The 12,513-nt window shown below is 42.8% G+C and overlaps 1 protein-coding gene across 19 annotated transcripts in view; it reads right to left on the bottom strand.

Annotated features, from left to right (window-relative positions):
* Positions 1-500: 500 nt before the first annotated feature.
* DOCK9 (dedicator of cytokinesis 9) overlaps positions 501-12,513 on the bottom strand; it is a 279,214-nt gene continuing 267,201 nt past the window's right edge. For 10 of the 19 annotated variants that reach the window (XM_057707546.1, XM_057707531.1, XM_057707535.1 and 7 more), the window contains 4 exons: positions 9,226-9,416; positions 5,810-5,910; positions 5,539-5,677; positions 1,944-3,599 (listed from right to left, as the gene is read on the bottom strand). In XM_057707546.1, the coding sequence (XP_057563529.1) occupies positions 3,477-3,599; positions 5,539-5,677; positions 5,810-5,910; positions 9,226-9,416 (554 nt within the window). In that variant the 3' untranslated portion in view covers positions 1,944-3,476. Of the gene's footprint in view, positions 3,600-5,538; positions 5,678-5,809; positions 5,911-9,225; positions 9,417-12,513 lie in introns of all 19 variants that reach the window. The other 9 variants (XM_057707550.1, XM_057707549.1, XM_057707548.1 and 6 more) reach the window with 4 other exon arrangements.

Raw genomic sequence — 12,513 nt, 5'->3', positions numbered from 1 at the left:
CATGGTGAAATTCCTGTATTTTAAAGTCATCTGAAATAACTCCTATGTATTTGTGTCACCAATTTGATATAAGGTTATGTTTATTTATTTCATTTTGCTTTCAATTCTTAGGAATCGAAAATTTACTTTAATAGTTTTGTAAATATTCACATGGTTCTACAGCCAAATCTATAAAGCAAATTATATTTGAACAGGTTAATCATCTAACTTGGTCCTCTATATATTATTTCCTCTCTCCCCATATAGGTAATAACTTAAAACTTTTCTTTTTTGATTTTCCCTTCCATCTAAAAAAAAAAAATTATCTCTGCTTACTTATCCCTCCTTTCTTAAATAATGGGTAGCATACTATTTGTACTTTATCTTATGTTTTTTACTTACGGTATCTTGAAGATCACTTCATAGCAGTGAACAGAGATATTCCTTTTTATAGCTACAAAGTGGAGTCACTGTGTGGATGTCCAATAGTTTATGCAAACAATCCCCTGTTGATGGAAACCAAATGCTTTTTTTTTTTTTTTTTAATGGAGTTTCTACATTGAGCAACTGTCACATGGCTATATAAATCCCAATGATTATTACATAAGTCACCTTTTACTCTCGCATCCCTACTCTCAACAGCTCTCTCCATTGAAGGGACTGGCTTTATTTATGTATACTACCTAGTTTTTAGTTCCCAAGTGGCAAATATCTCTGATAAGGTACTAAATAGTGTTTTAATTCCAAAGTTACTTCAAACAATTTTCCCTAAGGGAGAATACGGAGTTTCTGTTTAGGAAAATGAAAAAGTTCTGTGGATAAATGGTGGTGATGGTTGCACAACAGTAAGAATGTACTTAATGCCACTGAACTGTACACTTAAAAATGGTTAAAATGGTAAATTTCATGTTGTGTATATTTTACCTCAATAAAAAAAAAGAATAGATAAGATCTATGGAAAACATTTAAAAATTAACTGAAAAACAGAAGTAAAGATTTCTTACTGTTAAACACAATTTCCCCCAATAAACTGCAAGTTTAATGTGCAACTTTATATCAAAATTAAAATTTTATACATAAACTAATGTGAATGTGTTTCAGTGCAGGGTCAATAGATGTCTCCATCTTAGAGATGATTCCTTTCTCCACCGCTGTCATTAATGAGGGCTGGTTACCTTCCAAGCTGAATCTTATCTAACATGAAATCTGTACAAATTGCTTTACAAGTTTAACCATGAGATAGCAAGTTAGCTCTTTCCAGACATATTTTTCTTACTGCATGATGACTTGAATGTTATGGCTTCTAAATGAGGCATTTATGACTAGGAAATCCAGCTCAGCAATAAAGGAGACAAACTCTTTACCTATCCCTGCTGGTGTTACAGTCAAGGTTTATTACATGGGGCTGAGATGTCAGAGACTCAGGGCAAACATAGAGAAGCTTCTCAAGTCCTAAGCCTGGATCCACAAATAAATGGGCTGCTGACTGGTGAGTTGTCATAACGCCTCATATCTCTTCTTCATGACCTTGTCTCCGTCTGTAAAATACAGCTTTGTCCACTGATAGAGAATGTTCCAAGACACCAAAAGATCCCTGGCATCTGGATACTCAAGATGTACACAGCATCATGCTTTCCTTCCTCAAATGCTTATGAAAAAAGGACAGACTCCAAAACCCAGCTATTTTATTTCTTGTGGAAAGACTCCTCTTCCTTCCATCACTGGAACCCTCTGGGGCTGAGTGGCACCCCTGCCAGGTCCCTGGGCACAGCAGAGGCAGGACTAGCACCTGCAGTCTGAACCATCGCTTGACTCGGGTTCAGCGTTTGTGCTGATGTAGGGCGCAGGAAGTGTGTGCACACCTGGCCACGGATGCACTGCTGGGACAAATGACCACCTTGTCCCAGAGTGGTCACCTCAAAAGCAAGCAGGAGACGATAAAGATGGAGGCCTTGACAGAGTTGAAGAGGAAAAGACAGAGGTATTAGTGAATCTATGCATACTTGGGAACAGCCAGTAGAATTCAGAGCCAGACTGCAGCGTAACAAAGCATCTACCCACGTCCTCTGGAAAATCTGGCCCCTAGACCTGCACACTGATGTCTGCACCATGGAAACTTACACAAAGGCAGAGGAACGGGTATGATGATTCCCCATGTGCCCAACCTCAGCTTCCACAATTAACAACATTTGTCAATCTTGTTTCATCTACCTACCCTCTTTTTTTTTCTCCCTCAAGTATTTTAATGCAAATTTCATACACCGCGTTATTTCACCCCCAAATATTTCAATATCCTGCCCCTCTTTCGGACTGTCAGACAATAAATATCCAGTACTCACTACCAGAAAATCAGCAAGGTTATTTTTAATACAGCTGTGGTACAGAATGTTTAATTACAGCAGGGCAGAGATTCTAGTTAAATAAAATTAAAAACCTTTATTTTTCCCAAATATAAAATTACTAAATTAATGTCTGAAAAGAAAATATAACATGGTGAAAGCTTTACGTTACACCACTGTTCACCACAGGATTTATGATTTACCAATGACATACTCCACCATTTTGGCAAAAGGATGAAATCTTTAAAAGTTTATAAACCTAACATAGCAAAGACTGTATACATCTCCATATTGCACTTTTTTTATGTACAAGAATAAAACAGTAAAGTCAAGTGTATTGCATATGCTAAGAACAGCACAATTCTATCACAATTAAACTTTACGCAGAAGCTGATGTGAGTATTAAAAATGTAGAAATGTCATACGTGTATGTACACAATGCCAAGACTGTATTAACAAACTCTATGTACATAACAGTATACTGTACTATTTTAAATGTTTAACATAGTTGTGTTTATTAATACAGGCCTTTGGTTCTAAACTGCTTGACTAGTTTTAAGCTCACATAGTTTCTCAAGCTTTCATATTTTTTAAATGCAAGTAAATGAGTATAAAAGCACTAAACCTCCTGGTTCACTGGTACAAAAATTACAATGGTCAGTTCCCTTAGGTCATCAAAAACTAGTCACAAAAATAGTTCTTGTATTCAACCTGAATGTGCCACAGGAAAAAAAAATATTTTCAAGATTTTCCAGCTTAGCCTAGAGGCAAAAGGTTACCCCAGCCTCGACTTCAGTGCTATGTGCATTCCAGAACACTTGTTTTCTCCAGCCCATTTATTTTTAATACTACTCTGTAAGGAAGAATAAAATTTAATTCCAGCTTAAGAGTGTCCACCACATACCTCTGTTAAGACGTAATGAACATGTTGAATATTGCCAGCGAGGTTTAAAAAAATATGTGTACTCTCATAGGACTCTTCCAGAAAATCTGCCACGAAATAACACAGTTCTTTACTTCCCTTCTCGCCCATCCCCCTCGACTTCTCCTTGTGCTCGGTCTCCCCGTGTCTCACACGTGCCCAGTGATTAGCTTTGGAGATCATCCTGAGTTTGCAAGTGACAAAGCAAGTGCCCACACGCGGCCCACGAGGCGCAGTCACACCACGGAAGACGAGCTGGTCATGCCGTGAACCAGCGTGCTCGTTGGAGTCCCACTGATGGCATTGAAGATGTGAAGGGAATTCGGCAAAACGCTCGTCTTCTCTTCCAGGGGGCAAATCTCGAGGCACAGAAACACAGCGTTACCCAAGCGCACTGCCCCAAATGACACTTCTCACAACTTATCATCCAGTGGCCACTGTTACTGTGAGCGGTGGAGCCCTCAGAGAGGCTGGCTTTGGCAGTCTGCAGAGGGAGCGTTTTAGCTCACCTCATAAATGATGTTTTTCAGATCAGGATTTTAAGGAGAAAGTCAAGAATAACACATCTTGTTTCCTTTACCGAATAGTGAGTAGAGAGCCTTCTAAACTCACCAGATTATAAAGCACCTTGAAGTCTATCCTGCACATAGGTGATGGGGACACGACCTGGCCTTGTCCCCTGGAAAAGTCTTTTTTAATGGACTCTGGAGCGTCGGTGTTTTCTACCAGCTCCTTTTCTCAGGGTCTTACAGATTTCCATCCTGGGAGAGAGAGAGTGGCTGCCTTGCTGACCCTGAGCAAGTCTCTTTCACACTCAGTAATGCAGGGAAGAATTCTAAGTGCAAGACTTGACCTACTGTGAGGTGGAAACTGAGAGGAACACACACACGCAGAGGCTCCCCTGGAAAATCCAAAAGCAAGTCTACTCCAGGTCATGACCCTCTCTGCTCAAGGGTTCAGAGTTTAATCTTCATAGTTGCTGAGATAATGGAAAGTTCAAGGTGTAGTTTAGAGCACAGCATGACATTGTGTCCATACAATCTGGGAGTTTATTTTAATATTCTCAGCCCACAATTTTCTTCCTACTTTCACCTTTTCTAGTGCCAAACGCTGGCCCCCACTGATAAAGCTCTCCATCCTATTCAGAGGCCCATGGAAAAGACCTCGAGATTTCTCCAAAAACTTGTTCCCATGAGACCCTCTTTCTGCTCAGTTATTCACACATTTATTTCTTTAATCATTTCAATGATTTTTTTCCCCTACTTTTCTAAATGCCCAGAAGAGGGCTGTCTTCTTTTTTGCACATGAATGGTCATTACACCAATGTCTGCGGTTGCCCAAACTCAGTAATAACTGTTAGCCAGGTATCAAGATCCAGAGAAATAAAATTAAAAAAATGACATTACCATCCCATCTGAATGTGTGAGCATGGAGGAGAAAAAAAGCACGTTAAAGCTTAGGCATTTAAGTTAGTTTCCTGCAACAGAAACCTCCTAAGTAAATCACGACATGGTATGTTAACTGACACAAAGGCTCCTGGCTTCCATTTTATGAGAATCAAAGACAATAACGTAGGAAACAGACAGAAGCAATCGTGCTGTCAAGGTGCCAACACTGATCGCAATGACTGACACTGACTCAGAAGAAGTCGCCATGGTTGATGGAGAACGGACCCCTCAAATAGCAATAGGGAGTGACCTCTGACATTCACTCAGTTCCCTGGGCAGCTGTCCCCCCTGGTGACCACTGAGCCCACATATGCAACCCTACCGAAAGGAAGTCGTACAGGAAGATGAGGGGAGCACAGCAGTCAGGAAAGCTGCCCGCAATCACAAGGGATAAAGAAGTGGCCCGAGGAGCCCAGGGGGGCACCCAGGTCAGCTGTAAATAGTCAGAAACGGAACGACCCTATCTTTTTAAATGGAGAGAGACATCTACTGCAACAGAGAATTCCTTAACCAGGCTGGTAAACCCTGTTCTTCCAAAGGACTGGGTGAATAAAGAAATTTCCAGGAACAGCATTGGTGCCTCTTGTTTACGTGCGTTGTTTTTGAGCTAGACCAAACGATGAAGAGGAGGTGAGCCCTGCTCTCGTCCGGTCATGTTAGACAATGACGTTGTGGGCTGCTCCCCAAGTACCCGTGATCAGGTAGTAGCAGCAGTATAGCATCTACCCTATCCTTCAGATAGCAAAATTCTGGAAGGATGTGGGAGGACGTAGGCCATCACAGGGTGTACTTAAGACCCCAACTAATGCATGCTCCCTAAAAATGAGACACACTCCAGTGTGGCACCTACCTGCTCATGCATGATTTCAGAAAGCTCCTTTGTCATTTCCCTGTAGTTGGCCTTCATTTCTTCCTGATACTCTAACTGGTCCTCTTTGATCAGCCGTTCGTTTATCGCTAAGGCTTGACCACAAGCTTCCACAAATTGCCTGAAATGGCGTAGGAGAGGGAAATCAAGGCATGTAGAGAACAAAGATGAGCGCAACTGGTCGGATCTCTCTCTGGAATGAGCACAAAAACGATCAATACCTGAAGAGAAAGATATTTCTGGTGTGCTTTACCTGAAAACTTCTTTAAGCAACTTCACTTTATTGTCAGGATATCTTTTTGTGTTTGTGTCATCTAAGAAAGCTCGGGCATATGCTAGCGGACCAGCATTGACCTAGACAAAGAACAAAGATTTCAAATTACGTTATGAAGAAAATACCCATGATCATTAGTTTAGTTTCGGTTGGCATTTGCTAAAAATGCTGCTCCAGTGAGTTAAAGACCTCTGCCCTCCAGGAACTTAGGATGCAAAAGACGAAACCATGAATAAAGCTCATGTTGTTATAAGCTATTTGATTTCATCCTCTCAGCCATCCTCAGGGCACGTGTGATGATGGTTCATTTTATGTAGGAAGAACCACTGCTTGGAAATCTTAAGGACCTGTTCAAGGTCGAATAGCCAGTAAGCAGGACACCCGAGATTAGAGCTCAAGTCTTCCCACTGGTATGTGTGCTACACGACACTGACCTAAGACGTCAATCTGGTGAGTTCAATGAAAATTGAGAAATAAAGTACATGTGGCAGTTTTAAAAAAACCAACGGTTCACCTCATGGAGTTGTATAGATAGCCACCCGCAAGCTGATCTGCTGTCCTCAAATGAACCACCTCAGGTAGGCTGGAAGGCCAAGGATTTGGGGCATTTAGCAACAGGCTGAGTGAACCAGAGCCCGGCATGTCTCTTTTAATTCACCAAGAAGAGTTCTCTGAGGGGGGTAAGTCAGGAAATGTGGAAGTGTGGAGAGAAAGAAGGTTAGACACACTGGATGGGAAGGAAAAAGTTCCAGGCACCTGGGACATCTTGGGAAAGGTTCTGACCATGTGATTATTGCATGACTTTTCCTGGGAGGTCTGGTGGGCTTGGGAGGTACGTGAGTAGGGAGGGCTGTCCGTCTTGTCTGCGGCTGCTGGGGAAAGGGATGGGCGGTGGTCCTGGTCCACAGTGTGTAGGGAAACTGAGCCAAGAGAGTTCACATCAGAGGTGGGGAGACGGGAGGCACAGAGGTTAGGGGGCCCTCTGAGACAGGGACAACTAGCCGGCCCTCGGTGACGGCTGGATGTGACCGCTGGATATGTGTGAGGAGTTATGTTAATAACCTAAAAGTGGCCCAAATGAAGGACTATCCAAAATGTTACACATGTTCAGTTTAAAGAAGATGCAGAGGGGAGGCTGATGAGACTTCACAATGTCCAGCTAAACAAGATCTTGGAGTGGAATGCAGAATCACGAAGCCACCAGCTGGGTCTGTCCTGTACGACAGCAACCCCAGAGACGCTCTTGGTGGAAGAATTAAATAAACACACAAATAAAACGATGAAGTTCATTTCCTCTGACTCCAGCTTTGTTGTTACCCTGGAGGGTGCACATGTATAAACTGAGTCTCCTCATTTCATCATGGAATTCTTTGCTTTTAAAGATGATCGGGGGCTTCCCTGGTGGCACAGTGGTTGGGAATCCGCCTGCCAATGCAGGGGACACGGGTTCGAGCCCTGGTCCGGGAAGATCCCACATGCCGTGGAGCAACTAAGCCCGTGCGCCACAACTACTGAGCCTGTGCCCTAGAGCCTGCGAGCCACAACTATGAGCCCGAGTGCCACAACTACTGAAGCCCGTGCGCCTAGAGCCCGTGCTCCGCAACGAGAAGCCACCACAATGAGAAGCCCGCACACCACCACAACTACAGAAAGCCGATGCGCAGCAACAAAGACTCAGTGCACCCAATAAATAAAAAATTAAAATAAATAAATAAGTAAAACTTTTAAAAAAGTGTTAAAGATGATCAGGCATTTATAAAACTCTAAGGTCACTGTCAAACGGCGGGGCACATTTTGCCCTTTAGAAAGTTCGACCTGTCCAGCCCCACCCTTGGCACACACACTCCTCCGCTTGCCTTCAGATAGAGGCTGGATGTACCCAGGCCAGGCCACGTTACTGAGGGGTTTTAAGCTGCAGGAAATTGTGGCCTCTGGCCCATTATGTAATCAATCACGTGGCTGGAATATTGATCACATTCACTTGATAACTTATTTTGAAACATTAGTCTTTTGGGCCATAAGGGAAGAGGTTGAAAATATCTGTAAATACTTTTGTGGTGAAAGACATTTAGAAAAATGTTAGGTAACAGCTTAGCATGGATCTGATAAGAAGTTGAGAAAAACTGATTTCAGAAAATGAAACCACTGTATTACAATCTATATGTAACTTTCATAAACATACCCTTCCTGAAAAAGAAAAGAATTGGATATGGGGATATACACATATACATAAAGCAGGTGCTAGAATTATTTATATACACTTAAAAACATCAATAAAGCAAAAAGCATGCTGGTCACTGGAGGGAGCGATTTAATATCTACTAATTTCTTAGGTAAGTAAAACACCTGCAGAAAAAAAAAAACCCTATGATTGAAGCATACAAGCACAAACATGCATATATCATAAGTGTTCAGCTTGATGATCTTTCACAAACTGAACATATTTGTGTAATCAGCACCTAGAAAGTGTCGGGAAGGGATAAATTGGGATATTTGGATTAACCCTATACACACTACTATACATAAAATAGATAACTAGTAAGGACCTACTGTATAGCACAGGAAAGTCTACTCTGTACTCTGTAATGGCCTATATGGGAAAAGAATCTAAAAAAGAGTAGATATATGTATATGTAGAACTGATTCACTTTGCTGTACAGCCAAAAGTAACACAACATTGTATCAACTATACTCCAATAAAATTATATAAAAAAAATCAGCATCTAGATCCAGTATGACTTTGTTCATAAACGTACACATCACTTGAACAGCTACAGGAAAAAAAAAGTCTTGACCCCAACTGCTACCACATACAAAATCAATTCAGATGGACTGCAGATCCACATAGGAATCTAAACAAAGAAAACACAGAACATCTCTGAAGCAGTTTCTTAAATAGGACACAAAAACCGCTACCGGTAAAGGAAAAATTGATTAGTTGGGATATATTAAAATGAAAAATTGCGCTAATCCAAAGTTACCATTAAAAGAGTGAAATTGAAGGTACTTTTTCCGTTACAATTTTCGTAGAAACCAGAAAACAGTTTTATACGAAAACCTGTAGCTATCCATACTTCTTTGTATTTAAAAGTCTTGATGCTTCCAATTAAGCACCCAGAATTCCTCAAGTTACTGAAAAACCGGGTTGTATGGAGATCCGTCTCCTACCCCTGGCAGACAGCTTGGTGTGAATGACACTCTTGTAGCCCCAGGGCTACGGCCTTTCTGGTATCAGGAGAAACTGCACAAACACTGAAGGGAGGTGACGGGCATCGCCTGGTAAAGCCAGGGATCTACACTAGACCTTGTTGGTGTGAATGACCTGAAATCTCCCAAGGTCTAATGCAGCTGTTCCCTGCTGCCCTGTGGTTTGCTTGGCCTGGTGCCCGGCTCACCTGGACGCTCACGCTGCCCTGGAGTTTGAGCTGCAGTTTGATCATGTCCACTTCAGCCGAGGAGCACAGCTGCCGGAACTCGGCCACCTTCTTACTCATCTCGTCAATGGCCACCTCGATGGGGTTCAGGTCCGTGTGGTGCTGGTACATGACGGGGATCCGCTTCTTCACGTAAGGGAAGCAGTGTATTGCTGCGGAGGAACACGGCCCAGAATTAGCGCACAGCTTGCACACGCTTCACTAGTACTGACGTAGAAGTGACCATTATCCCCAATTTACAGGTAAGGAGCCCAAAGCTTGCCTAGGTCACATGCCAGTATTTCATGGAACCAGAATACTGTCTTCCTTTATCACTGTGTGTGTTTAATGACAGGTGTCACATAAACTCAAGAGAGCTGGGTTCTTGTTAACTTTAATATGAGAAGTTTGTCTTTGAAGAAATCACTTTATCATCCTCCCTTGCTCAATTTTCTTGCTCATAAATGCTCTACCTTCCTTGGAAGTTATGAGAGCTGAATGAGCTAGTAGGTATTAAGATGCCTTTGTAAATATAAAAAAGACTAAATAAACAGTTTTGAGATATTATATAACAAATTAAGTCCAGAAAAGTTTCACAGAAATATCCTTCAGCCACAGAACAACTTTGAAATCACATGCTTAAGTTTGCACAAGCCAGAGAAATCAATGAAAGATACCATGTCAGAATATATTTCCAAGCCAAGTATTTTATGAACCAGAAATTCACAAACTGTTTGAGTTGCATAATAATAAAGATATTTTATAATTTAAATGATTCAAAAACATTAAATAAAAATAATTTTTCTCACTTTTTTTCAATCAAAAAAGGTACCACTCGATATTGTTTTCCTTTCTTATAAGACATCTGAACATATCAACAACAAAGAGTTTAAAAAAGAACAGAAAAATAGCTGGTTCTAATTTGGTACTGTTTCACATTTCTAGCTTAGTGCTTATATGGTATGTGTAAATATCTATAATATTTTAATTTAATATATATCGTGAATAGACAGGTAGATACATGCCTAAAAGTTTATTTTATTTTTTAACAAGCGAAAGTAAGATGGGAGTGTTTGGATTCTTTACTATTTAGTCAGTGGCTGGGGAGGGTTTACTCAAAAAGGACTGATCACAGAATGAGAAAGGCTGGCTCCCTACACAACACAGAGCTCCCATGGGCCACCCAAAGTCCGGATACGGCTGGAAAAGACATTCAACCTGGTGCAACCTTATTTGTCACACACCTGCAGGCCTGTTCTAGTCGCTAAATGTCTCGTCAATCTAAGGCCCAGGGTCTGTGTCTACCTTTCTTTTGTGCTCCTTGCGGGCACACAGTTTTTTAGTGGCAACACTGGGACTGATAAGTTCTCTTTGGACTGAAGGCTCCTTTGATATGTGCCAAGAACTAGATATTGCTGTTTCTCAGCCAGGGATACAGGACACGGCCCTCCGACCAGAGGTGCACCCGGATGTGACAGACTGATGTGCTTTACAGAGAGAAGGGCCGCTGCATTCTCATGTTTTAGGACACACGCTTCATGAGGCTAACAGCCATGTCGAAACACATGTGATTCGTGTGATCAGTGTTTTGAGTGCCATGGGGCAGGAGCACCATTGTTCCCGAGAGAAAAACCAACTCCAAGGATGTTTGAGAGATGTCCATTTTACACCGATTTAACTCAGCAAGAAAAGTCCTGAGCCACTGCCTCTTATGATGGTAACTGGAGAGGAAAAGGGGCAGTGATACAGAAAACCTAGGGTCCGTGCATAAGCCTGCCAGGTGCACGTGATCTGGGACTCCCCCGCCCCCGCCTCCCTTGCTGGCCTCATCTCTCCTCACCGGGGCGCACTCGGCTCCAGCCACGCCAGCCTGCTGGTTGTGCCCTGAACGTGCCGGGCGCAGGGACCCGTGCCGCTGGCCTTTGCCCCGACAGCTCCTTCTCCCTCCAGACATTTGCAGTCCGGATGCTCAGTGAAGCCCACCCCAACCATACCATTCAAACTGCAACCTCCCCCCACCCCCCACATTTCCAACCCCCCTTTGCTTTGGTCCAGGTCATGTATTACCTTCCAACACAGATACATTTACCCATTATATTTACTGTTTATCATTTGTCTCCTGCTAGAATCTAAGCTGCACAAGCCAGAGAGCTCTGTTTCGCTGACATAGCAAGTTGGAACATTGCCTGTGCTCAATAAATTCTGCTGAATTGAAGAATGTATTACTGCCCAAATGGCTACATGAAAGAGCAAACTGGCCTGGAAGGTAGGAAATTAGGTGGTGGACTGAGTGAGCCACGACGTTATCAATCAACGGCCCACACGGGCGATCGGCAGCCCTTTCGGCAGGAGGACAAGGAAGAGACAGCTAAGAAGTGTGGGTGGGTGTACGGTCTGCTTAGACTGAACAGAGCGTGAGGGGCAGGAGAATATTTCCAACCTAAGTAGGAGTCTGGACGTGATTTGGAAGACTGTGGAATAGTGACCGGGAAGAAACTCTGAGGAAGGAGTCCATGAAAGAAGGAAGAGAGGGGATCACGTAGGGAGGCAGGCTCAGAAATTTATACCCAGGGGGCCTGGAGGGTGATCATTAGGTTTTTCAATTGATTATGCAATTGCAGCTGACTGAACTATCCAGGAAAGTGTCTGGGTTCAGAGGGCAGGGAGGGAGGGGGCTCCCCCACAACCTGGAAGGCCAAAGGTCAGCTCTGAAGCAATGCAAAGGAAGAAGAACCTAAGGGGTTAATAACACAAGAGAATACTCTCAAGTTAGAAGTCTTTAGAATATCCTGGCCTGTGTGTCTTTAACTGAAGGTTGATATAGTTTACAGGCTCTTAGTAGCATTTTTATAACCTCCTCTCTAAATCCTTACACGACCCGTAATTATCCTTCTGAAATTGTGAGATCTTTTGGGGGCAAAAACTGCACCCCTTTTTGGTGTTTTGTTGTGTTAGCTCATCGTCAACCTCAAAAGGAGCTCAGGGGTGGATGAGATGCGGCAAAACAAAGTACATGCTTGGGCATAATGTACAAGATTCTTTAACATGAGATGGATAGTATAAAACTCCTTTTACAGATGAAAAACTAAGGTGCAGAGAGGTTGAGTGACCTGCCGAAGGTCACACAGCGAGGATGTGACTGGGTCTGAGGACCCGGGCCCAGGCTCTGCACTGCCCACAGCTTCTCAAGGTGGTTACTTCCCGAGCCAACAGCCCATGTGTCTGCTCTGCCTCTCTCTGCAGTGGGGTTACTCTTTGTCCCCTCTGCTC

Source organism: Hippopotamus amphibius, chromosome 14, assembly GCF_030028045.1.
Source record: "Hippopotamus amphibius kiboko isolate mHipAmp2 chromosome 14, mHipAmp2.hap2, whole genome shotgun sequence".
In the NCBI taxonomy this organism is placed as follows: domain Eukaryota; kingdom Metazoa; phylum Chordata; class Mammalia; order Artiodactyla; family Hippopotamidae; genus Hippopotamus; species Hippopotamus amphibius.
The sequence above is the reverse complement of the archived record's forward strand: the minus strand, read 5'-3'. Positions and strand labels throughout refer to the sequence as shown.